At 46.2% G+C, this 26,319-nt stretch overlaps 2 protein-coding genes across 11 annotated transcripts in view; one reads left to right on the top strand and one right to left on the bottom strand.

Moving 5' to 3' along the window:
* Positions 1–754: 754 nt before the first annotated feature.
* nup50 (nucleoporin 50) lies at positions 755–12,336 on the bottom strand. Its single transcript, XM_086201478.1, has 8 exons — positions 12,144–12,336; positions 10,971–11,054; positions 10,794–10,877; positions 10,527–10,716; positions 6,722–7,357; positions 4,974–5,058; positions 4,343–4,461; positions 755–2,807 (listed from the first exon to the last, which is right to left on the bottom strand). Exons 2-8 carry the CDS (start codon positions 11,037–11,039, stop codon positions 2,608–2,610), a joined length of 1,383 nt encoding a protein of 460 aa, XP_086057604.1. The 5' UTR covers positions 11,040–11,054; positions 12,144–12,336; the 3' UTR covers positions 755–2,607.
* Positions 12,337–21,901: 9,565 nt separating this feature from the next.
* phf21b (PHD finger protein 21B) overlaps positions 21,902–26,319 on the top strand; it is a 45,632-nt gene continuing 41,214 nt past the window's right edge. For 3 of the 10 annotated variants that reach the window (XR_015112400.1, XR_015112399.1, XM_086201462.1), the window contains exons 1-2: positions 22,363–22,703; positions 22,881–22,946. Coding sequence is in view for 7 of the 10 variants with exons in the window: in XM_086201462.1 (XP_086057588.1) it covers positions 22,554–22,703; positions 22,881–22,946 (216 nt within the window). In the remaining 3 variants the exon portion in view is untranslated. The other 7 variants (XM_086201459.1, XM_086201458.1, XM_086201461.1 and 4 more) reach the window with 5 other exon arrangements.

Genomic DNA, 26,319 nt, shown 5'->3' with positions numbered 1-26,319 from the left:
TGATGGACAGAGAATGGAGGAAGACAGAGAGACAGAAGGAAAGAGGGACAGAGATAAAGAGAGAGAGAAAGGAGGAGAGACTGATGGACAGAGACAAAGACAGAGAATGGAGGAAGACAGAGAGACAGAAGGAGAGAGAGGGACAGAGATAAAGAGGGAGAGAAAGGAAGAGAGACTGATGGACAGAGACAAAGACAGAGAATGGAGGAGGACAGAGAGACAGAAGGAGAGAGAGGGACAGAGATAAAGAGAGAGAGAAAGGAGGAGAGACTGATGGACAGACGGGGACGTGAGCAGGTGGAGCTACGGGTGGCAGCTGGAGCCTCTCCAGGTCTGGAGCCTCCTCCAGCAGCACCAGGATCTGGGATGAGGGGAGAAGAAGAGGAGTTAGTAACACGTATGAGGACAGGAGGAGGAGAGAGAAGCCCAGTGCATCATGGGAGATCCCAGCAGTCTGAGCCTAGAGCAGCAGGTCTAAGGGCCAGCCTAAGCAGTCCTGACTATAAGCCTGATCAACAAGGAGGTCTTAAGTCTGCTCTTAAACCTAGAGAGGGGGTCTGGGTCCTGGACTGGAACTGGGAGACGGTTCCACAGGAGGGGAGCCTGATAGCTGAAGGCTCTGGCTCCATTCTACTGTTAGAACTCTAGGAACCAGCAGGAACCCTGCATCCTGGGAGTGAAGGGTTCTAGCTGGATAGTAGGGGACTAGGAGCTCTGGCAGGGATGAAGGAGCCTGATTGTTGAGGACTTTGATGGTAGAAGGAGAATTTTAAATTCTGTTCTGAATCTGACAGGGAGCCATGCAGAGAAGCAGTCCAGGAGAGACCTGGTCTCTGCTACCAGTTCTAGTCAGGGGGGCAGCAGCGTTCTGGACCAGCTGGAGAGTCTTTAGGGACTTATTAGTCCAGCCTGGTAGGAGGGAGGTGCAGTAATCCAGCCTGGAAGTGACAAAAGCAGGGACTAGTTTTTCTGCATCTTCTTGAGCCAGGATGTGTCTGATCTTAGCGATGTTACGTAGATGGAAGAAGGCGTCCTGGAGGTTTGTTGAATGTGGGAGTCATTAGTCCAGCCTGCAAGTGACAAAAGCAGGGACCAGTTCACCGAGGCTCATTTCCCAAATGTAGCAAATCCAGCTGTTTCAGAAGGTACAAATGTGAATCGACATTTATAGTGAAATATCAGCATCCCATTATTGTACATCTTTAACATACAAGTACAAACGAGTAGGACAGATTATCTGGGGAGTGGGACTCAATTGAGCAATGCTAACACTTCCCATTGTGCTAAGCTAACTAGCAGGGGCATCGGAGGACTAACTTCTCTACCAGGGGTCGGCAACCAGCAACACTCAGAGCCACTTGGACCTGATTAGCATAGCAAAGAAAACGTCAGGAGCCACAAACCCTTCTGACATCTAAAATCAAGAGAACACCGCATAAATCGTTTTTACCGCCATGAAATCAATGAACCGCGACGGAGAAAACAAAACTTAATGCTGCGTGCAACTGTCACGTTTCTTCAGAAACCCTTTTCTTAGGGTTATCCAGTTGGGCCGCTGCTGATCAAAAAGCTCAATAAATTGCGTGCCGGCGGGTGTCACACATCCCAGTTTTTTGTAAGAAAGTCAATGTTTTTAATTTTTTGATGCTACAAGATCACCATAACCTTCAAATTCAGAATTCCATTGAAAGAAACTGATGACTAAAAATAAAATAAACTTAAATCAAATATTCAACTTACTTTCCACAACCACAGGGAGCTGCAGCAGAGGGGTGAAAGAGCCACAGGTTGCCCAGGAGCCACAGGTTGCCCACCCGTTCTCTACTTACTTCAAGCTAAGTGGGGGGTCTCACGTAGTACCGCTTGGCTCCTCTGGAGGCGACTTTCAGCCACTGATGAACAGGACAGGTGGAACATTATGCTAAGGAAGTTAGCATGTCCTTGTTTCTTACATCAGCAGTAGTCAGACGCTGCCCCCTGCTGGTTGGCAGTTTGTGTTTACAAACAGGAAGTGAATGTTGGATCCTTCATTAATCAAACACGCCCACTTGACTTATTTCTTTTATTCCAACAAACGTCTTTACAAATGTTCCGACAGTGACGGCGAGCCTCGTCTCAAAGGCCCAACATAAAGGACACTTGGAAAAAGACAGAGTCTGTGTTACTGAAACTAAAACCACGAAAGGTCTGATGTCACTTCCTCCACACCTTGACAGAGCTGGTCAGAGGAAACGTTAGCACATCAATAAATAGTTCCCAGAGCCACGTCTGGCCACGGTCGCTAAAACAACTCTTACTGCAAAGGTGTCGTTTGTAAAACCAAGTCGACCTTTAGTTTAAAACACAAATAAACACTTGAGACCGAGAAGATCAGCATTTCCCAATAAAATGGCGGCGGTGGCGGCGGCAGCCGCCTCAAACCAGAGGGAATGTAGCCGCAGCAGCGGCGGCCTGATTCAGAATTTTAAAAAGAAACATTTCACAGTATGGAGACCAATTGTAGACTGAGCGAGAGGTGACGACAGCTGAGTAACCAGAGGAGTGACGGACAAACGACCAGAAGATTAAGTGGCATGATGAGGTCATGCCGGCGAGGAGCAGCGCCGCTCAGGCTTTCTTCTCCTCAAGGGTTTTGTGGAGCTCATTGGCATCCTCGGCGGTTTTGACCCGGATGAGGAGCGGCACGGGAGTGCTGGGGTTCTTGTCGTCGACTGGCGGATTAGGAACGCAAACCACCATCACGTTGTTCTTGCCGACCCGGGAGCAAGGCATGGACGCCGGTACCAGGATGTTGAGCAGGATATTACCTGACAGAAGAAGAACATGTGAAATGAGCTGAGCGGACAGACGCTGTCACCTGGTCCAACATGACGCCTCCAGCTGAGGACATTTCAACAGGCACCAATCCCAAGGGTCAGAGAGGGGGAAGGTCACACGACACATCTCGGCATGAGCACAGTCAGTTTTTGGCGGCGGCTGGGCCACCAGCTTCAACCCTTCAGAGTTCGGATTCCCCACATTGAGGGGGCAGGAAAGTGACCACCCGCATTCAGGCCAAACCCAGTCAGAGCAACGGCGAGCGGACAAGTTAGCTGACTATGTGTCATGTCTACACATGCTGACATCACAGGCTCCGCCCTAACCAACGCTGCCGTAACTGCCACAGCTGTAAACAGGGCCGAGAGTTCAGACCGACCTTCTCTGAAACAACGCTCTTATTGGCTTGTTGCTCAGGTCAGTCCTCTCTCACTCCTCGGCTGTCAAACTGAAGCGGTCCAGATGGGGTTACAGCAGGAGCAGTGTTGCCATGGCGATGTGGTTTCACCAGACATGCTGGACTGCACCAGATGAAACCGGGGGGAGGACATCTGAAGGAGACAAACTTGTTCAACACGAACGTGATCAGCCTTGAGTCTAGTCACGCCCCTTAATGTCACATGACACAAATTACAAGCACTATTGGGCAGCTCCAGAACCATCAATCATCCTCCTGAAGGTGGCGCCACCGCCATTGCAGCAACATTTGCTCTGATGATTCTACTTCAACTGAAGCTGCAGTCCCTCCATTTGTCCAGCAAGTGGAGCCATTTATCCTCTGTCACAAACGTGTCAGTTTAGCTCAGTAGGATGACGAGCAGTCAGAGTATGAAATTAAGAAAACATTTCAGGGCGGAGTTTGGCCCCCGCGGTCTTAAAAAAAATGGAGGTGTTTTTAAAAACGAAGGGGGCCACAGAAAAAATTGTAGTTAAGAGCTTGGTTATGTGTAGGGCTCAACCGATGGATGGACGGGCCGGTCATAGCCATCAGAGCGTCATCAGGTCTCGGCCCAAGGTGCCGACTGACAGTGATTTTAACTCATAATTTTCAGTCATAAAACTCGTTGTGTAGTGTTTTTCTCAGAAATGGGGGGGGGGGGTATTCTTGGCAAAATTAGGGGCCAAATGGCCTTTGGCCCTTGCTAATTTCCCACCCTGATGGCAGTAGTAGTACTAGTATAAACTAGTACCAGTAGTATGATTGAGTTTAATCCTCCACAAACGAATGAGACATTTTCTGTCTGATCAGAGTTCATCATCAATGAGGATGCCGACAACTCAAAGGCGGCTCCACGCCGCCTCGACCTCACTGCCAGCATTCACACCGTCACAATCCTCATGACAACAGGAACGACGCCAAACCAAAGACCACATCAGCTGGGTTTGATGCAAGCTATTGACAAATGTCATGACGTGGTTTGATTGACAGTAAATTTGTCTTCCTGATTGTGTGACCCCCCAGGATGACCTCAGAGGCAAATTCATCCAACATCAACACCTGAATATTTCAGAGACCAGTCGTTACCCAGGTTGGTGTCGGCGCGGATGATCAGCTGAGTTTTTCCCTCTGTTGTCTGTTTGAGGTGCAGGTTTCCAACCCCCTTCTCCTTAAACTCCGCCTCCTTCTTGTAGAAGAGTTTACACCTACACAGACACACAGACACGCAGGTGAAAGCAGGTTCCCTGACTCGTCTTCATATTTTGTCTTGTGGATAATAATTGATGTCTTCTCTATATTCAGCTTCCTGACGAGGTGTTACAATCAGTTCCCACTATTTCCTCCTACAAACTACAAATCAGATTCTGACAAAAACTACAAAACCTGTTTCGAACCCATTTCAACCCAACTGATTCATCAGCTGATGGCTACAGGCAAACAGACTCGGTTTAATCAGGAATGACGTCCATGTCCATGAAAATGGATTCATTGTTGAAGAGTCAGACGGCGGTCCCCCAAATCACATGATACTCTAACATCCGGTCTAATAATCCCGACCAGTTGCATGCTAATCTGAAGATGTTGGTTTAACGTCCCACAAAGAAAGAAAACATTTATCTGTTCACAACAATATTGAAGAAGCAAAAAATGTAAATGCTTCATTTCCTCTTGGTCACATGACCTTGACCATACACGTTTATTTGCTGGGTGGACCTACTTCTTGGAGTAGAAGGCGTCGTCCTCTTTGACCTCTTTGACCTCAGGCTTGGGCGGCTCCTCAGACTCTTCCTCTCCATTCTCATCTACAAGGCAGACATCATCACAACCGCCATCATCACCATCCTCACCATCATCATCACCACCATCACCATCATCATCATCACCATCCTCACCATCATCATCACCACCATCACCATCATCATCATCACCACCATCATCATCATCATCATCATCATCACCATCACCATCACCATCATCATCATCATCATCACCATCACCATCATCACCACCACCATCATCATCATCACCACCATCACCATCATCATCACCATCATCACCACCACCATCATCATCATCACCACCATCACCATCATCATCACCATCATCACCATCACCATCATCATCATCATCACCATCATCACCATCACCATCATCATCATCATCATCATCACCATCATCACCATCACCATCACCACCATCATCATCATCATCACCACCATCACCATCATCATCACCACCATCATCATCATCATCATCACCACCATCACCATGACCATCATCACCATGACCATCATCATCACCATCATCACCATGACCATCATCATCACCATCATCACCATGACCATCATCATCACCATCATCACCATGACCATCATCATCACCATCATCATCAGCATCACCACCACCATCATCATCATCACCACCATCACCACCATCATCATCATCACCACCATCATCACCACCATCATCATCATCACCATCATCATCATCATCACCACCATCATCATCATCATCATCACCACCATCATCATCACCATCACCACCATCACCACCATCATCATCACCATCATCATCACCACCATCACCATCACCACCACCACCACCATCATCATCACCACCATCACCATCACCACCATCATCATCATCACCATCACCACCATCATCATCATCATCATCACCATCACCATCACCACCATCATCATCACCATCACCATCATCATCATCATCACCATCACCACCATCATCACCATCATCACCACCATCATCACCACCACCATCACCATCACCATCATCACCATCATCATCATCATCATCATCATCACCATCACCATCACCATCACCATCACCATCATCACCACCACCCACAAACATCAGACGCTGGAAGGCAGCTGAGCATCGGTGGATGATGACGAGCGTTGTCAGCAGCCCGTGTCATGAGGTGAGGGTCTGGGTTGGCCTGGACCTCACAAGGACACATTTAGATTCAGACACGCTGACACCTACAGGCTATGAGGGGTCTCCTTGTGACTAACAAGCGTGTTTTTGGTATGTGGGAGGAGGCTGGCGTACATGGAGAGATCGTCAGAGGCCCAGGTCTGCAGTGCATTTGAACCCAGGACCTTCCTGCTACGAGGCAACAGTGCCACCTCCCGACAGTGATCAAGTCAAACGAAACATTGTCTCTCCCAAATCCTCTGGGTCATTTAGTGACAAACATCTGACAGAAGTCACATCAGACACTTCAATCCCAAACTCCTTAGTTTCCATTCTGAGTACCGTCAACATTTTCATGTTGGTGTATGAGATGATGCAACTGTGAGTACAGTGCCATGGAGACTAAACCGGGATGAATGCAGACATCTAAAACATCACTCAACATGATTTCAGGAGAAGCAGCCGCAGAAACCAGCAATATCCATGATCAGAGATGATGATGATCATCGCTTCCTCTGAGCATGACCTCACCTGCAGGTGGAGCCTCCTCAGCTTTGCTGCTGCTGAAGGACATCGGCGCTCCAAACACAGAGCTCTGGCTGGAGGAGAAAGAGAAGCTGGGGGACGTTGTCTTGGACCCTAAGGAGCCCAGGACCGAGCTGTCCACCTTCTGGCCGAAGTTAAATGTGACGCCGGCGGGGATGGGAGCGGCCGCAGAGCCTTTGTCTGCTGTTGTATCTTTGCCAAAGCAGAACAAAGTGCCAGCTGCTGGTGCCAAGCTGCTGCTGGATAAGGAAGAAGAGGAGGAAGAAGGAGCTGGATGGGCGACTGTGGCTGACAACATCCCTCCCTGCATCTTTTCCTCCGAGCCTCCATCGGCAGATCCAGCGCCATACTGCCGCTCGATGCTGGCCAGGTGCCGCTCATAATCCCTGAAGATGGGGTTGAGGTCACACAGAGGGTTGTCGTTGACGTGCTTGGTGATCCAGTCGCGCACTGAGCAGTTGAGCGCCGTGAGCTGCCGGCTGTACTCCTTGTTGCTGCTCACGCTGCTGCTACTGCTGCTGCTGCAGGAGGTGGGAGTAGTGCTGGGGGCGGAGCCATTGGTCTGCCTGCTGCTGATGTCAGCGGTGGGCTTGGTGGAGGCAGGGCCATTGACTGCGAGACCTGGAAAGGGGGTAGAAACAGCAGGATGAGGCAGGGGGAGGTAACGACGAGGGATGGATACAAGTCACATGATCAAACAAATCAACGAGTCTCTGCTGTCACACGTCTGCTGCCTATCAATAATATTAATCCCAAATATCAATATCAATATATTGATCCATTTACTACATGTGTTCTGTCTGATCTGCTGTTAATCACAGAACATTTTTACTGTTGAACAGGTTTACAAGCATTAACAGCAATCCCTACAGCAAGTTTCTCTACTACTGGGCAGGGGCCTGGGAGTGAGCCAGGGAATGCTGTTTTCTTTTCCTTTTTGTTTCACATTAATTGCATCATTTCAGTTCAATCATATCAAATCTATCAATTAAATCAATTTTCAAATGATGTCATCAAATTGAGAAGATGTGGACAATAAATGAAAAGTTACAGGATGAAAAAGATGACAGTAATGTAGTGATTAAAATGAAAAATGACATTTGTGTGAGCTTTTTGTTGATGGGCTGTGTGTGAAGAGGTGGGCTGTGGAGCAGGACAGAGGCCTCGCAGCACAACGTCTCCCAGCAACACCAGAGGTTAATCAATACTGAACAGGCCACAGCTGCAACATGACTATCGGTTTCCACGGGAGCGCTTCATCATCATCATCATCATCAACTCCTATGACTCTCAATAAAGAACCTCACGGTGGCTGTTGTGTTCCCATGTGACTTACACACACACACACACACACACACACACACACACACACACACAGCAGGAGTCCAGCTGCTTGCAGACTCATGGTGAAAGCCCTCAGCAGCTACAGAATTCTGTAACCAAGATTGTAGTTTTAATGCCCAGGACATAACGCCTGCACTCGCTAGCTACACAAAGAGCAGCAACATGATCCATGCCCTTCAGCTTCAGACAGATCAGCAGTTAGCTTCAGCCTCACTTCAACATCCATTCACCAGGACTCCACCATGCACGGCTTGAAGCAGGAAAAAAAAATCCTGTGCCTGAAATTCTTCTTTGGGGGGGGGGTTACTAGATTATCAATTTTTCATGGTTTTTAATGATGAACTATGAATGAAACTGAAAATGTGAGAGTCTAAGGACAGTTTTCAGACAGCTCTTTCTTGAGGCCGTGTGTGTTAAAATAGCCGGCATGGTTGTTGGAAACGGGTAACTTAGACAACGCACTTTTGTCTCCTGCGAGCTTCGTGCACAGACCCACAAGTGGCTGGGCCATTGGGAACGAGGGATCGTGTTCAGCTACCAGTGCACACACTCGTATTTTCAGTTCGTAAGCACGGGCGGTCATCCATATATTAGTGGCAGTACCAGCAGCCGTCGCTCCCGGAGAGGTTGTTGCGTGGGAGAGTGCACCGACAGAAGCTTTGTGACCCGGGTCTGAAACATGACGAACCACAATTTTCTTTCCACTGCTTCCACAAATTAGTATTCTGGAACATGGCGTACAAAAACAAGCACCTGGCTCCTGTAGTTTTTGACAGCGGCTACCGTAAGGCTCGCCGTCTGCTCCTCTCTCCTCTATCCAAGCCCAGCGCCACTTATTCTTTTCCCCGCCACGTTGATGTATCTTCACCAGGTTTAATAAACCTGGCCTCTATCCTCCATCATCAACTTTGCTAATTTGCTAACGTCAACTCAACTGCTAATGTCTGCATTTGAGTCACACGTTCGGTCACGTCTGGTCATGACAACATCAGTCAACTTGAGTGTCGCACACCTGTGAAAACCTGTTTAACCCCTACGGCCCGATGGGGCCGCTGCCGGGCTGAAAAACGCTGGACGTAATTGGGCGCTGTAAAAATGTACAGGAATTTGACTGCAATGTTTACTTTCAATTCTCGATCAAAGTTTGGACTCTAAAGCTCACAAAACAGGGTGTCTGGGTGTCTGTTTTAGTGCAAACGTTACCTTTTTATGGTGATTTAATCTGTTTTGGTACCAAATCAGGACATTTAAATTGTGCGACCACTGCGGAATCAAAGTTGAATAGTGTCGCGTAGACTTCTTCTTTATGGCAGTGTTGTAGTCTTTGGAAAGGGGAGAAGCTACTGAATCGATCGACACCTACCATTCCAAGAACTACAAATCCCAGCTACGTAAAACTTCGAGCGTAAAACCTGCGCAAACTATGCGCTCTCGCCGTCTTTTATACGCAGGGCCCCACAGACGAAGGCAGACCGCTGAACAAAAGCCAAAAGCTCCAATAGTTAGTAGACTACTAAAATCCTTGATGTAGGCTTCACTGTTCGCCCAAATTCTATCAACTTTGGTAAATTTGTGGTCAAGGAGTGGATGAAGCTAATCAGTGGTGTCTGGGTGCATGAAATCATTGCTAGCATAGCGTTTTCCTCTGTCAAAAAAATAAAATATTTTGGCGAGAGTAAAAACACGTAATTTTTCCTCTGGTTTATTCCAATTTACTCAGGCTTAATGACAGATACAACACTTTTGACACTTGGAACACATTCTCTGAAGTCCCTAGATGTCCAAGGACACCAAGAACATGCATATAACCTTTAGTAAAGTGTAGTAATTACACATTTACTATGGGTATGTCTTTTTAGGTGTTTTTTCCTGAAAATATGCTGTGAGTGGAAGAGGTTAAGACCTGCCCTACTCTGCCTCTGATTGGCAAAAACTCCCTGGGTACCTTGAGAAATGTGATTATAAATTTGGTAGTTGAAACTATCCATTTGCTTTGCTTCAAAACAACTGGTTAATACTCTGGTTGAAAGACAGTGGCTCCGGAAATATGATCTGTGCTGGACTTCCGGTACCGTGCCGGGGAACTTCAATCCCTGATCCTGTAGCCCAACAACACCTAAATGTGTGGAACATCCACCTGGAACACTTCAGGCCCAGCAGATGTCGGCTCACTCATAGCCTTTAGCTTGTTTGTGCTCTCGCGCTGTTCATGATCTGTCAAAAATCTGCAGGAAGCTACTTTTTTCAATGTACTCAAGGTTGAGTGAAAATAAACTGAGGAAGAGCTTCACGAACAGATCATGGCAATCCGGTGCTGTGTAGTCACAAACCCAGAAGTCTCCCTCTGCTGGAAATACTGAAGCAACTAAATTCTTCCAGGTAACAATGACTCCAAGGTCATGAGGCGGCTCAGCCACTGGCTACCATCAGATATCAGCTGACTCACCGGGGCCAGCAGGCGACGTCGATGAGAAGCCTCCAAACGAAGGAGACATGCTGATTCCGTTGGTTAAACTGCCAAGACCCTTGAAGCCATCACCATTCCCAAAACCTGGAAAAGGTGCTGGAGCGGCGCCTCCACTGGCACCGGTCAGAGAAAACCCTTTAAATCCTTTAAAGGCTCCACTGACCTCGCCCTGAAACACCCAAAGAAGACAGTCACCACCACCCCATCATCATCATTGTCACCACCACAATGCGGCTCTGGGTTCACCTCTGCTCCGATATTTCGGCGCTTGGCCTTTTTAATGGCCCGGTTCTTCAACACATCTTCGCTGGCAACAGAGAAAGTCCCGGCCTGAAGAGAGGAGACATGATCAGAGTGGAGCTGGCTTACTTTAAGGGTGTGTGTGTGTGTGTGTGTATGTGGGGGGGGGTCTGAGAGCTTCACCTCCTCTCCTTCCTCCTCCTGGTCCCAGTTCCTGTCGGTTAGCTCTTTATCAGCGATCCTCTTGGCCATCCCACCCGCTCGTCACTAAAATAAAAAAACCACAACAACAAAAAATCAATCTATTAGAGATTCAGTGTTCAATCAGGCATCATTGATATATAACAACAAGAACACGAATATCATTTGTAACTGTGGATATTTGTATAGGAGTCTCCATGTTCTCCCTGTTCCTGCTGGGTTCTCTCTGGTACTCCAGCTTCCTCCACAGTCCAAAGACATCAAGAGGGACCAGGTTAATCCAGACTCTAAATTGACCGTAGGCGTGGCTGGGAGAGCCAATGGTTGTCTGTCTCTATGTGTTGGCCCTGCCATGGACTGGTGACCTGTCCAGGGGGAGGGCTGCTGGGATAGGCTCCACCCCCACCACCCTCAACAGGAGGAGAGGGGGAACATGGAGGGAGGGATATTTGTTTGTAATCAAGTGGGGGCCAAGACACCTGCCATCATTCATCACCAAGTTGTAGTGGTTGCTCGGACAACAGGATAACGCCAACACACGTGTGAGTATAACGCAACTGTGTGGAGACCGCTTCTAAACCAGGATTGTATTCTGGCCCCGACAAACACCATAGTTTACATAATCCCGCTCTCACAGTTGTCACACGGCCTGTTAGATGCCCGTGTGTTGACCAGGTCACCGAGTTGCTTCAGTCTAATGCAACACTCAGGTGACCCCAATGAAACCTTCCCGCAGGTGGGATTATTGTGGCATGAAGGCCCGCATCGAGCGTGGCGTTTCATCTCGCAACACTCGTTCCACTCCACGTGGGAGCAGATCCGACATTTACGGTAACAATGTTTGTCTGACATGAGGAAGCCAGGTGCAGCAACGTCCAGCTTTACACGGCCAAGCTTAGCAACGCTTAGCTAGCTCTCCTCTCCGACTGGTCGCGTCTCAAGACAACGAATACGACGACAAACGTGTGGTCCTGGTGACCGGTTCACCTCCTGCCCGTGTTAACGTCCGTGGTCCAGCTGTTAGCCGGTCAGCGAACGAAGGTAATCGGGCCATCTAAATTAGCAGCTAGCAGCTAACGTCTTGTCAAACGCTGTCTGGAAGCTAACATTAGCAACTGAGTGTTTCCTCGTCTCTGTTAGTACACTTAAACGCACCTTTCCGGTAGAGTGTCGCTTGGAATAATGGACAGCTCCGGGCACCGGCAGCGTCTCAGACCGACCAGTTTCACGGACAATATAACCGGTTTTGAACGAGCCTTTCTCACGCCGCCATTTTACACTGCCGTATATCCGCATGAGTTTACCCGCGCCGCCCCTTCGCGCACGCGCACCGAGCAGGGTCATGGGAGTAGTAGTCCATAACAGCCTCTGCACGGATTTAACAGACGCTTTGCTTTTAGTCATACGAAAGAGAGGAAGCGTTCTTACTACGTCATCACGTTTGTCCCTAACGGATTCATTCCTTCACGAGTCAGACGTGAACACGCCAATAAGGTGGAATGATGAGCTACATTGCCTTTGCCATTTTTTCATGTCAAACGTTGGAAGTCTGACAGTCAGTACATAAGGTGACTTTAAGCACACGATTCTGACATTGAATTAAAAACAGACTGGTGAGTTTAGTCTCTTTACATTCTGACCCTCAGACCTCTAACTTTGAACTCAATAATTATACAGAAAATATATTTGAATTCTGAGTTTTCATTTCTCACAAATTTGTATTTTTTTTAACTTGTGGCTCTAATCCTTTTGCATAGCATCATGATGGCAATAATATAAATCAAGACATCTATTGGCAACATATCCAAATTGATAACATAAAGGTAACATCTGGAGTTACTTGAGTAATTTCCTGCTGCATAAAAAGAAAAGCGTGAGGCTCCGTGTTGCTGCAGGAGGTCGGAAGTTCAGCTCTCAACATCTGGCCAGCCAGGGCTGCTCTGTGCAGGCCTCAAGGAGGGGGCTTTGTTGATTCCAGGAGGTAACTTGGCTCTTAGCACTTAGCATCCTGGTCGCTGCTTCCATACAGGAGGAGGTGTTGCTGAGGGGTGGAGCTAAGAGCAGCAGACCCCTGACCAGCTGGCGAGGGCAACATGGACACACTTGTGATTTTGTGGACATTTGAGAGCAGAGTTCCTCAAAGGTGTGAGACAGGTGTTTCCACATGTCACGAGCAGTAGCTTATTGAGGCCCCGCCCTCTCTGCAGAGGCCACAGGCAGCAAGAGGGGATATGATGCTATTCAGTATTATAAGTTGATTCATTTGATTATTTATTTATTGTAATTCTGTATTCACTCATTCTTCTTTTCATGTTTCATCTATTAAGCGACCATTGGCATTCATTTAGCTCACCATCAATTAACTTTTCATCACATAATTTCATTTCATTCCACATGAATTAGTCAATTCAATGGAACCATTTGTGAATCTGGTCACTCATTCACTCACTCTCATGTCGTCATTCAGTCACCTTCCATGTATGTCACTCATTCATCTTGAAAAAAGTGCATGAATGAATAATTCATGCACTTGTGTGATAGCCTGATGATCCTGACTTGATTTTGGGTTCCTGCCTCTGATTAATGATGATTAAATCATTACGATCTCGCCATCCCTTTATTTCATGTGTTCACCTCTAATTGCCACTCAGCAGACAGATCTACGTGTCAATTAGGCCTCTGCTAACAAAGTACTAATGAGGGTGAATTAATTGGCTGGTAATGTGGACACAATTAGCAGTGACAAATTAGACAGAGGCAGAACAGATCCTCTTAATGATCCAAACGGACGATGAAAGAAGCAGACAGAACATGTGGGGAGGCCTGGAGTGGCCCGACGCACAAAGCGCTGTCTCACTGGGATCACGGGGTTCATTTATTTTGAGGCCACAAGATCCAACTTGTTCCCTCTGTTAAGGGGTCTAAGCTGAGCTGGACTGACCGAAGGAGGTCTGTCTCATGGGACATGTTTCCTCTCTTTGGCCTCTCCAGGGCTCCATATGTGTCCGTATTTCCTTGGATGTTTTATGTCAACAGAAGGTGAGGAATCCCATTTCTCATTTGGAAGTCTGAGACCAGTTTCATCGGCCTCCTCCTCCCTAGTGGCTAAGAGTGGTACTACTACAGGACAAAGGCAAATCTACCAGATTTACTTCTTTTTTTCCATCCATAATATTCTTCTTCCTAAGAAGCGTGATAAAAGGTGTTGTAGAGTCACAGTGACATGTCACCATGTGTTTCATTGCTTCATCACGATTGAAACGTGTCAGTATCACAATTGTGGTCTTGATGATAAAGATATCAGGACTCTGTTATACTGTGAGCAACAGTGAGGTGATTTCACACTGCAAATCAGTGATTTCCTCACGTTTGGGGATGATTGCAGCTCATCCCTAGTGAAACTGAAGTGGTTCAATGATGTCATGTCTCTTCACGCTGACAACAATAACTTGAGTGAGTTCATCTTGGCTCTGCCGAGGCTCTGACCCACTTCTCTCTGCGATAAAGAAACACAAGCTTCTTGAGAGTGCTTGCCTCATTAAAGAGCACCACCACTGAGAGAGACATATCTGAAAAATAAGACCAAGTCTGCTTTATGAGCAGGGGAGAAATCTATTGTTCGGCTGGAAACTGTCATGTGGAGATAATGTGCTTACATAAGAATGATTCAGTGTGTTTATGTGTGTCGGAAACATGCAGCTCAGCATGGAACAGTCACACTCATCAGAGACAACGCCTCAATATACAAAGTCACTGCACACATGATCACAGCTTTCCTCTGCTTCTGGAGTCTCATTCCTGAACCCCTAAAGAACATGAACCCCTAACATGCTGCGTCCGCCTGGTCAAACATGTGATACGTGGCAACCACGACGCTTGTAAGTTGGAGGTTCAGTTCTACATCAGATCCACCAGTAAACACCAGACCGGTGGATGGTGGAGGTTCAGTTCTACGTCAGATCCACCAGTAAACACCAGACCGGTGGATGGTGGAGGTTCAGTTCTACATCAGATTCACCAGTAACACCAGACCGGTGGATGGTGGAGGTTCAGTTCTACGTCAGATCCACCAGTAAACACCAGACCGGTGGATGGTGGAGGTTCAGTTCTACATCAGATCCACCAGTAACACCAGACCGGTGGATGGTGGAGGTTCAGTTCTACGTCAGATCCACCAGTAAACACCAGACCGGTGGATGGTGGAGGTTCAGTTCTACATCAGATCCACCAGTAACACCAGACCGGTGGATGGTGGAGGTTCAGTTCTACGTCAGATCCACCAGTAAACACCAGACCGGTGGATGGTGGAGGTTCAGTTCTACATCAGATCCACCAGTAAACACCAGACCGGTGGATGGTGGAGGTTCAGTTCTACATCAGATCCACCAGTAACACCAGACCGGTGGATGGTGGAGGTTCAGTTCTACGTCAGATCCACCAGTAAACACCAGACCGGTGGATGGTGGAGGTCCAGTGGTGGATGGTGGACCGGTGGATGGTGGAGGTTCAGGTCTACATCAGATCCACCAGTAAACACCAGACCGGTGGATGGTGGAGGTCCAGTGGTGGATGGTGGACCGGTGGATGGTGGAGGTTCAGTTCTACATCAGATCCTCCAGTAAACACCAGACTGGTGGATGGTGGAGGTTCAGGTCTACATCAGATCCACCATCAGAGGGTTCATTAGTGAAGACAGTCTTGATGAACTGAACCTGGAAGATCATCAAGTTTTGTTCACCAGAGCTGATTTACTGATTCAATCACCCTGTATCTTAACATTAGCATGTTAGCAAATTAGCATGCTGACATTAATATCAAACAGCACCACATCCTCCATTTTAAGGTGTTGACTTGGGTTAATTTTGATTATACATGCAGTAAGAGGAGGGCCCTCACAGACTTGATAGCAGCTGGACATTAGTTTTATCTTACAGTCTACCTCGTCCAGGCCAGCAACGGCCATCTGTCAGCACTGGCTGGAGCCAACGAGGGCCGGCTGGTCCTGGACTGAGCATGGGCCACCATTCACAGGAAATATTTAACCAGCCATATATGAAAAACAAACACACAGCAGGCCGCCTAACTGGCCACTGACACACAATTACAGAACTTTACTGCTGACAGACCCAGAGCCAGCAATACCAGCTGAGATACTGACTGACAATTATATTTATTACATTATTCTTAGTTTGATATGAATGTCCTCACTGACACTGCTGTTCACTAGTCCAGCTAATGAGAGATTACACAAACAAGACCTCATCTGAGGCCTGCAACTATCTGCTAACATGCTAGGAAAACTGTCATGTGCTAGCCCCAGTGAGGAGGGGAGCAGGAAGTTGACCAAATAAGCCATTCTGGATCAGCACCAAAACTGCCTGTTGACAATCTACAATTGCAGTTTCCTCTGACATCAGTGGGGAGTTGGTTTGCTCACTGCATAAAACATTTACCCAAAAATGTAGCTACCATTTGAATGTAGGCCTCCAAAGCCTCCTGAAGGGCTAACATGGTGTGCATGCAAGGTTTTACAACAAATGCAATCTTCTCAGTCTATAAAGTACTTTTGGATAAAACTAAAGCGTATATGTGGAGTGGTGTGGGAAATGGGTTGAATCTACAGTTCCTTCATCTCCAAGTCAATGGGTTCAGTGTAGGGAACCTATGCAGGTGGTAACTTCCTGCTGGACCCCGCAAACACCTCATACCTGACATGCTGACTTTCGAGTGATGTACAAAAAGTCAATCATTCCCTTGGTGTGCTGGAGTACTACCAGCCTGCAGCAGATTGTCCCTTCTCGGAGGTTATAATCATGGTTATTGTAGACGTCGTATTTAGTAGAACTGAGCGTTCGGTACCAACGCTGTTTAACTCCATGAGGGATTTAATGCATTTTTTGGTGATAATACTGCATTACTTTGGTCTACAGATACACTCACTCAACTATCAAATAAATGACTAAAATGATTGTTCTGGTATAAATGTGACTGCTAGTGACCTCACATTACTGAGTCCAGCCTGCAGCAGCAGTATTTGGAGAATTTCAGAGCAGCTCAGCCGAGCAGCTTGAGGAGGCTTCAAGAGTTTCACCGCTGAGCCGTGAAATGAAAAGTAGCAGCTGATGTAGCAGCATCGCCAGCCGGGTGGGGGAGGGTTGCAGCGGGCAGGCGGCCGGCAGAGCCTCAGAGGGACGCAGGGAACCATGGAGGGAGGGAGGGACTAGTTTCTGTCAAGGCTGCAGCCAGTCAGCCCCAAACAACAAATCTGCTTTACAGCTTTGGGTTGAATGTGTGAAAGGTGGTAATCTGAGATGGAGGATAGCACCGTGCTAGCAGATGCTGAAGTCCATCTGCTGCTGCCTCTGTCCATGGTGCTGCAGCTGTTACCATTCAAGCTCATCAGCACTCAGATCATTCAGACTCTTAGCAAGTTAAGATAAAGAATACTTTCATAGTTTGTTTGGTTTAGTTAGTGGGTAAGTATTTTGTTGGCAGGATGGTAAGATTCTTGATCACATTAACTCTCCAAGCACGTACAGCCTGCGTGATGCCCCGCCCCCTCCTGAAGCTGCCATCATTATCATTGGCTGCTCGGCCTGTCACTTCACACTTACAACTCCTCGTTGGTTACCCCCTACCCCTCCCCACCTCTTCCACTGCTTTGACCAATAGCTGTTCTACTTTTTGAGCCGATGGGCTGGACAGAAAGTGGGAGGAGAAGGAGGAGGGATGGGAGTGAGGAGGTTGTGTTTCTATGAACAAACTGACTCATTCGGCCTCTTTGTGCGAGAGGATGGAACCTCCGACGTTCACTCACATTTCACATCAGCTCATCCATATTTAAAAGCTCCATGTCTTGTTTGTGCTGCCATGCTAGAGCTCTGGCCAGTGCCAGGGACTACACCATGTATCACTAAGTATTAGTAAACTACACCATGTATCACTAAGTATTAGTAAACCACACTATGTATCACTAAGTATTAGTAAACCACACTATGTATCACTAAGTATTAGTAAACTACACTATGTATCACTAAGTATTAGTAAACCACACTATGTATCACTAAGTATTAGTAAACCACACTATGTATCACTAAGTATTAGTAAACTACACTATGTATCACTAAGTATTAGTAAACCACACTATGTATCACTAAGTATTAGTAAACCACACTATGTATCACTAAGTATTAGTAAACTACACCATGTATCACTAAGTATTAGTAAACCACACTATGTATCACTAAGTATTAGTAAACCACACTATGTATCACTAAGTATTAGTAAACTACACTATGTATCACTAAGTATTAGTAAACCACACTATGTATCACTAAGTATTAGTAAACCACACTATGTATCACTAAGTATTAGTAAACTACACTATGTATCACTAAGTATTAGTAAACCACACTATGTATCACTAAGTATTAGTAAACCACACTATGTATCACTAAGTATTAGTAAACTACACTATGTATCACTAAGTATTAGTAAACTACACTATGTATCACTAAGTATTAGTAAACCACACCATGTATCACTAAGTATTAGTAAACCACACTATGTATCACTAAGTATTAGTAAACCACACCATGTATCACTAAGTATTAGTAAACCACACTATGTATCACTAAGTATTAGTAAACTACACTATGTATCACTAAGTATTAGTAAACCACACTATGTATCACTAAGTATTAGTAAACCACACCATGTATCACTAAGTATTAGTAAACCACACTATGTATCACTAAGTATTAGTAAACTACACTATGTATCACTAAGTATTAGTAAACCACACCATGTATCACTAAGTATTAGTAAACCACACTATGTATCACTAAGTATTAGTAAACTACACTATGTATCACTAAGTATTAGTAAACCACACCATGTATCACTAAGTATTAGTAAACCACACTATGTATCACTAAGTATTAGTAAACCACACTATGTATCACTAAGTATTAGTAAACTACACTATGTATCACTAGGTACTAGTAAACCACACCATGTATCACTAGGTACTAGTGAACTACACCATGTATCACTAAGTATTAGTAAACTACACTATGTATCACTAAGTATTAGTAAACTACACTATGTATCACTAGGTATTAGTAAACTACACCATGTATCACTAGGTACTAGTGAACTACACCATGTATCACTCGGTACTAGTAAACTACACTATGTATGAACAGTTATTAGTAAACTACACTAAGTATCACTAGGTACTAGTCAACTACATCATGCATCACTAAGTATTACTAAACTACGCTATGTATCACTAGGTACAAACTCCACAATGTATCATTAAGCATTAGTAAACTACAATGTGTATCATTAGGTAGTAGTAAATTACACCTTGTATAATTAGGTACCTGTAAACGACAACATGTCTCATTACTTAATAGTAAACTACAGCATGTATCATTGGGTACTACTAAACTACAACATGTATCACTAGGTACTAGTACACTATAAAATGTATCATTGGTTACTAGTAAATTACAACATATATCATTAGTTTCTAGTAAAATACAACATGTATCATTAGGTACTGGTAAATTACACCATGAATCATTAGGCACTAGTAAACTACATCATTTATCATTAGGTACTAGTAAACTACAATGTGTATCATTTGGTACTAGTAAATGACAATGTGTATCATTACGTACAAGTAAACTACAACCTGTATCATTATGTACTAGCAAACTACAACATGTATCATTTGTCACTAGTAAACTACATAATTTATCATTACGTACTAGTAAACTTCACCATGTATAATTAGTTACTGGTAATCTACGCCAGATATCATTAGTTACTGGCAATCTACACCATGTATTACTAAGTATTAGAAAACTACATTATGTATCTCTAGGTACTAGTAAACTACACTATATATCTCCAGGTACTAGTAAACTACACCCTGTATCACTGGGTACTAGTAAACTACAACATGTATCTTTGGTTACTAGTAAACTTCACCATGTATCATTTGTTACTGGTAATCTACACCAGCTATTAGTTATTGTAATCTACACCATGTATTACTAAGTATTAGAAAACTACACTATGTATCTCTAGGTACTAGTAAACTACAGTATGTATCTCTAGGTACTAGTAAACTACACCATGTATCACTGGGTACTAGTAAATTACACTATGTATCATTATGTACTTGTAAACTACAGCATGTATCATTATGTACTTGTAAACTACAGCATGTATCATCATGTACTAGTAAACTACAGTATGTATCTCTAGGTACTAGTAAACTACACCATGTATCACTGGGTACTAGTAAATTACACTATGTATCATTATGTACTTGTAAACTACAGCATGCATCATTATGTACTTGTAAACTACAGCATGTATCATCATGTACTAGTAAACTTCACCATGTATCATTAGTTACTCGTAAACTACAACATGTATCATTAGGTACGATTAAACTACACCATGTATCAGTTACTAGTTAAATTCACCATGTGTCATTAGTTACCAGTAAACTATATGATGTTATCATGTATCATTACTAACTGATTAACATCATCTAATTAAGAGGGATGTAGGTTTTGCAACATCATCATCATCATCATCATCGTCATTGTCATCAAAAGAGTAAATAGTCACATGCTACTAAGTGGACGCCCCCCAGGATGACAAGCTCTGTGCAGGGTCGTAGCATCCATTGTAAACCCTTCAGCGGACGTTTATCTGCATTATGAACCCTAAAAGTAGTTTCCATCTCCACAGGTTCATCTCTCCGTCAGATTATGATCTGTCTCTACTGGCGTTTGCATTTTCCCTTGAAGTTTGGTTTATGTATCAAACTGTTATTGCTTCTTGTAAGCACACTTCATCAGTCTGTTGACCAGGAACTTTATTTGTTGTTTAGTGTGTTTGCTCTCAACATTGTACAATACTGTACTCTGTTACTGTCATATCATCGATCACATCGGGACAGCAAAAATATCTTGAAACACTGTGATACAGTTTAAAATTCATATTAGCCACTTATTGCCCAGTGGAAGTTCCCAAATCCAGTTTCTATAGTTACGAGACAAAAGACATTGCTTATATTTCCATTTGAATGTAATTGTAGTGTTTGACAGGGTGGGAGAGGTGATTTAGTGTTAGAACTGGTGTAAACACAGGAACCTCTGTTAAACCAAGCTACAGTACACGAATGCCTCACAAACAACCACAACAAAGACTCCTCCACTGATGAGACGGGAGGAACGAATGCTTGCTGAAGAGACGTTTGGTCACACAAAACCAGGAGATGGAGATTTTTTTAGAGCAATAAACACTGTAATGTATCCAATACACAATGCAACAGAGGAATGCTATGAACAGCAGGAGGCGTTCAAATAGAGCTGGGGGGGGGGGTGGCAGATAAATAAACTCTGTATGTTCCTCAGTAATAGTGAGCAATATTTGTTTACTTCAGATATTACAGTTACTGTCAGAACCAGGATGTGCGACCCCCGGTGCTTCTGACAGAACACAGATCTCCTCTGGTTTTGCCACTCTTCATGTTTGCTACAGAGATCTATCTTTTTTAATTATTTCTTTCCTTAGCGACCCTGGTGGGTCTTCAAGACACCGTCCAGCCCGTGAAGCGATCACGCAGATCATTCAGGATTTTTCTGTCTTCATAAACGATGCTCTCATCTCCAGCGTGATAATTCCGCCATATTGAATGTAGTTTATTTATTGCTAGAGTTTTGATCACAAATATCCACTATTGAAGTAGTTGAGGACTCACTGCGCATGTCCAGTCTCGTGTGTGTGTGTGTGTGTGTGTGTGTGTGTGTGTGTGTGTGTGTGTGTATGTATGTGTCGGCAAAGGGGGGGGCTTGCTGCTCCATCCGGGAACTTCAGAATTACCATTGACAGCCGAAGCGCAACTTTTCCCCAGGCAAAGTGAAATCAAGCCGCGGACTCGGACAAAATATAGTCCCCGTTTTTCAACTTAAAATTACCGACGGAAAAGCTCGGCCGCTTCCCCGGCGGACCCCGCGACGTTCGGCCGTCGTCTGGAGAGGATCCGTGCGGGGCCTGACGCCTCTCTGCCCGGTTTGGAGCACTTTTTCAAGACGGGCGGAAAGTGGGTGATGAGTCCTAGCCTGTAAAAGAAGCGAGAACTTGCTTTGCAGCTCGAGTAGTTCTTCTTTCAATTGTTGTTGTCGCTTTAAAAAAAATCTTCAATTCACTTAAACTTGGTCTCAGCCGCGTCGAAAGTGGGATAAAAGTGCTTTTCTACTCGAAACATGGAAGTACAAGGGCCGCAAGAGGCGCTGAAAGTAGAAATCCAATGTCATCAGGTAAATGAAACATGGTGTTGTTGCTGGCAGCAAGTGAGGGAGGCAGCGAGGGGGAGCAGGCTGCGACATGTCCGCCGCCGCCGCCGCCGCCGCCGCCTCCACCGGACGGCTCTCCGCTCGCCAGTAGGCTGGACGGTCGTTTCTTCGAGCAGCGGGACCGCGGGAGCTAATGCGGCGGCCGCTGCTGTGTGGCGATCGGGACGCGAGCTGAATATTTATGAGGCGCCGGTGGAGCCGCGGTGCTGCTGCTGCTGGTGGAGGAGGTGGAGGTGGCCATCCTCAACGCTTTGTTCCCTCTCGCAACTTCACACACTTTTCTAATTTGGCTGCTCTCAAACTAGTTGCACCGATGAAGCCGGAGCCGCAGGTAAAAGCCCTCATCGCCCCCGGCGGGCTGCGGGGGAGCGGGGAGTGCTGCCAGAAACTTTATCAGCAGAAATCTCTCCGAGCCTGTCACCCCCGCCGCCGCTGCTGGGAAATATGAGTGAACTTTCATTGTTGTGTCACAAAAATGGCCACTGACAGTGTTTGTGTTGGTTTGTAGGACGGAGAGCTAAAGAGACAGCTGCACGACCGGCAAACCCGAATATCAGCGCTGAGCGACAAACAAGTAAGCTCCGCTCCGCCCGCCCGCCGCGGAGCCTGGCTCCGGTAACCCAGCAGCCAGCCTCGTTCACCAAAGTGGAGTCTAAAACCCCCATTTTGTGTCTTGTCAGGCGTTGGGTTTTCTCTCAAAGTTGTGTAATGTTGAAAAATGTTAGCGTCCATTTTGAGTGGGTCGCGGTGTGTGAGAGAGAGTAGCTAGCGGCTAGCAGCGGTGGCTAACTCCTCGGATTCTTTGTAAGTTTGTCAGAGACACCAGTCGCGGCATCTTGGTGCTTTTTAACGTATTTCCCACCTTTATTCACATCGGTTGTGTTACTTTTAGTGTGCTGATGTTATTCCTCCTGGGTCACGTGACCCCAGCGGTGCATTTGATTCGTCCACTTTCACTCTTTTACTCTCTTTATGGCTTCCGAGCGGCGTCCTGTATTAACTTTTAAAGCAGCTCATGCTGGAGGCTAACCGTGTAGCTGGCTAATGGCTAGCCACTTGCTGGTAGGTGGATGCTGAGGAGGCGAGGAGGCAGCGGTGGTGTTCAGCACCGCGGCCAGCTCCTCCTGCTCCTCCAGCAGCTGCTGCTGCTGCTGCTGCACCGCCCCGTCGGCCCGCCCCAGCCCTGACACCAGCGCACACAACTTAGCCAGAAGAGGAATTCAAGGAAAATAGGTCGATATTTATTTCGAGTCTCGCAGCTGTGTGCTGCTCGGAGGTGTTGGGAGGCCTCCTCTCCCCCGTGCCTCTCATTTCCTGTGGAATGTTGATGATTTAACTTGCGGAGCAGCACAATGAGGGTCCTGCTGCTGGCCTCCATCTGCTCCTCCGTGTTTGTGTTGTTCTTCGTCTTCTGTCACTTTGATAGTGGAAGCATCCATTTTGAGAGCGAAGGGGGTGGCTTCCTCCCCCTTCTAACATGGAGAGGAGAAAAGTCTGCAGAGTTTCGTGCTGGAGGTGGAGGAGGAGGGGGGATGGGCCCCATTCATGCCCAACATTACCATTTTGATTGCTTTGATGCTGTTTTTGGTGGGGAAGGGGGAGGGGAGGCAGGGACCGGAGCCCAGTCCGCACCGCACCGGATGATTTTACCCACCAGCAGCCTCCTGCTGGAGCTAAATTTGACCTCTACTTTTCCTCAACACATATGAGAGGAATTCTGGAATCAAAGCTCCTGTTATTGATGATGGCAGACAGACAACAACCCCCACTCCACCCCACCCCCACCCCTTCAACCTGGAGCTCCACCACACTGATGGCAGTAGATGGTGAAGGATGCACAGACATTGTTCATGTCACCGTTTGTGTTCCTGTGTTAGTCAAATCTCACATTCATTCATGTCTACACATGAGGTGTGTGTAGACATGTGTGTGTGTGATGAAGTTCATAATGCTGCTGCTCTGACTCTGCAGCTTGTGTGTGTAGCAGCAGCCATTATGAGTTTATAAACTGTATTTCTCCTCTCCAGTCCTCACCACCAGGAGTCTTCAGCTCACTGAGGTGGTTCTCCCTCCTCCATCACTTCTTAGTGACTCCAGACTGCAGGAAGAACCAGCCACGTAGATTTAGCTTGAAGCTAACAGAGACTGATGCTAACAGCTAAACTGTCCAGAAACGTCTGGTCACCACCTCTTGTGTAAAGCACCTTTTTAAAAAGTTACATTAAGTCATACTGACATGTGTTATAGCAAGTATTGTTAGCAAGTATGTGGTCAACAGATTGTGTGTGTGTGTGTGTGTGTGTGTGTGTGTGTGTGTGTGTGTGTGTGTTGAGCAGTGACGTGACAACTCATCGTCACTGGTTTTAAAAACTGTATTGTTGCTCTTTTCTGAATCTTCAGGTAGCTTCTCAGCAGCGTCTGTTGAAGGCTACTTTTTAGCTGTTTTAGTTTGGTGTGGTGTTCAGGAGCTTGTAAACTGGCCTTCTGGATCTACATGAGACTGAGCAGTGACGTAGCAGCTGGAGGTCTAAGCGAGCCATGTGAGCAGAGGAGTTCTGTGCCAGTTTTTACTGACACCCTCTCCTGCTGCGGAGGGTGATCTTGGATCAGGAGAAGTCTGTTCATATCTTCATCCTGACCAGCTCATCTTTGGCCCTGGAAGAAAAGTAGTCGTTCATTCACTCTCATGCTCCACTTGCCCGCCGTTGCATCACACCAGCCGTTAGAACTGACTCACCAGGTAGAGACGGGTTGTTCTTTCATCTTAAGCTCCACCTGCTGTATTCCTGTAGCTGGATGAATCAGGCAGCTTGGTACAGTAAAGTTTGTGCTCATCAGTTGAAGTGACGACCACAGCTGCTCAACTTGAAACATCTCCAGTCGTAAAGTCCTCCCGCAGCAGCAGCAGTAACCATGGTTACTGCTGCCTCTTCAGGCTGTAAAGCTCATTAAAGCGTTTCTTCAAGTTTCACAGAGGAGCATTCATAGGAGCTGCATGGTGGTTCTCACATGTTGACCTCCAGAAGCAGCAGGCCTCCACACATCCTTGGCTCATTCCCACCATTCAGAAGAAGAAGAAACACTTTGGTCTGATTTATGGTTTCGCTTTTGTGTCAAACCCATATTTGATTTGACTGTAGAACCAACAGCAAGCACACATGGCAGCAATGACTGGTATGAGCACAGTTCACGCCACTGTTGAGAGGAAACTAAAGAAATAACAAAACAAAACCCAGGCTGGTGTAGCACTGGACCATGGATGGGCACTTCCTCCATAATCACCACGTAAACATTTCACCTGCATCAGGTAACACAAAGCTGAGGGGGTGGAATAAAACCAGCAGCCATGAGAGTTTACGTTTCTGATGACCTCCAGCAGGCGGGTCAGGAAGGGTGTCCTCATCTGGTGCAAAACCTTCTCGTTGCCCTCAGAACTGGGCTCAAGCGCTCAGAGTAAACCACTGGTTAACTTGAAGGCAATGCACCTCCCCTCCCGTGCGTGTGTGTGTGTGTGTGTGTGTGTGTGTGTGTGTGTTCTTGAGAACTTAGTTAACCCGTGGACATCCTAACTAGCTATGAGATCTGCGTTTGTGGGAATGTTGCTGGAGAGAGGGTTTAGCTCTGCTCGTGCTCGCTAAGACCCAGCATGGCCTCCATCATAAGGAGTTTTAGCACAAGTGCTGTGTCAGGTGTCTTTCCATGTCCACATACATGTCCATATTTGGTGGCGTAGGGGGGAAAGATATAGCTGAGGCATCTTATCATCATGAGGTTTTTGTCGGTCCTTCTCAGCAGTTATTGATGACCCACTCGACACTCATTCCTCCTCTCAGCCGAGTCACGGCCTGCCGATCCAATGTATTGTTTGTCTTTAAACCAGACAGATGCAGGGGGAAACACCTTTTAGTCTTTAGGGTGATGAAATGATGAAACTGCATCAGCATCAT

The sequence above is a fragment of the Aulostomus chinensis genome, chromosome 4 (assembly GCF_037954235.1).
Source record: "Aulostomus chinensis isolate RoL2024-O1b breed Wild chromosome 4, RoL_Achi_v1.0, whole genome shotgun sequence".
NCBI classification, from domain to species: Eukaryota; Metazoa; Chordata; class Actinopteri; order Syngnathiformes; family Aulostomidae; genus Aulostomus; species Aulostomus chinensis.
The sequence above is the reverse complement of the archived record's forward strand: the minus strand, read 5'-3'. Positions and strand labels throughout refer to the sequence as shown.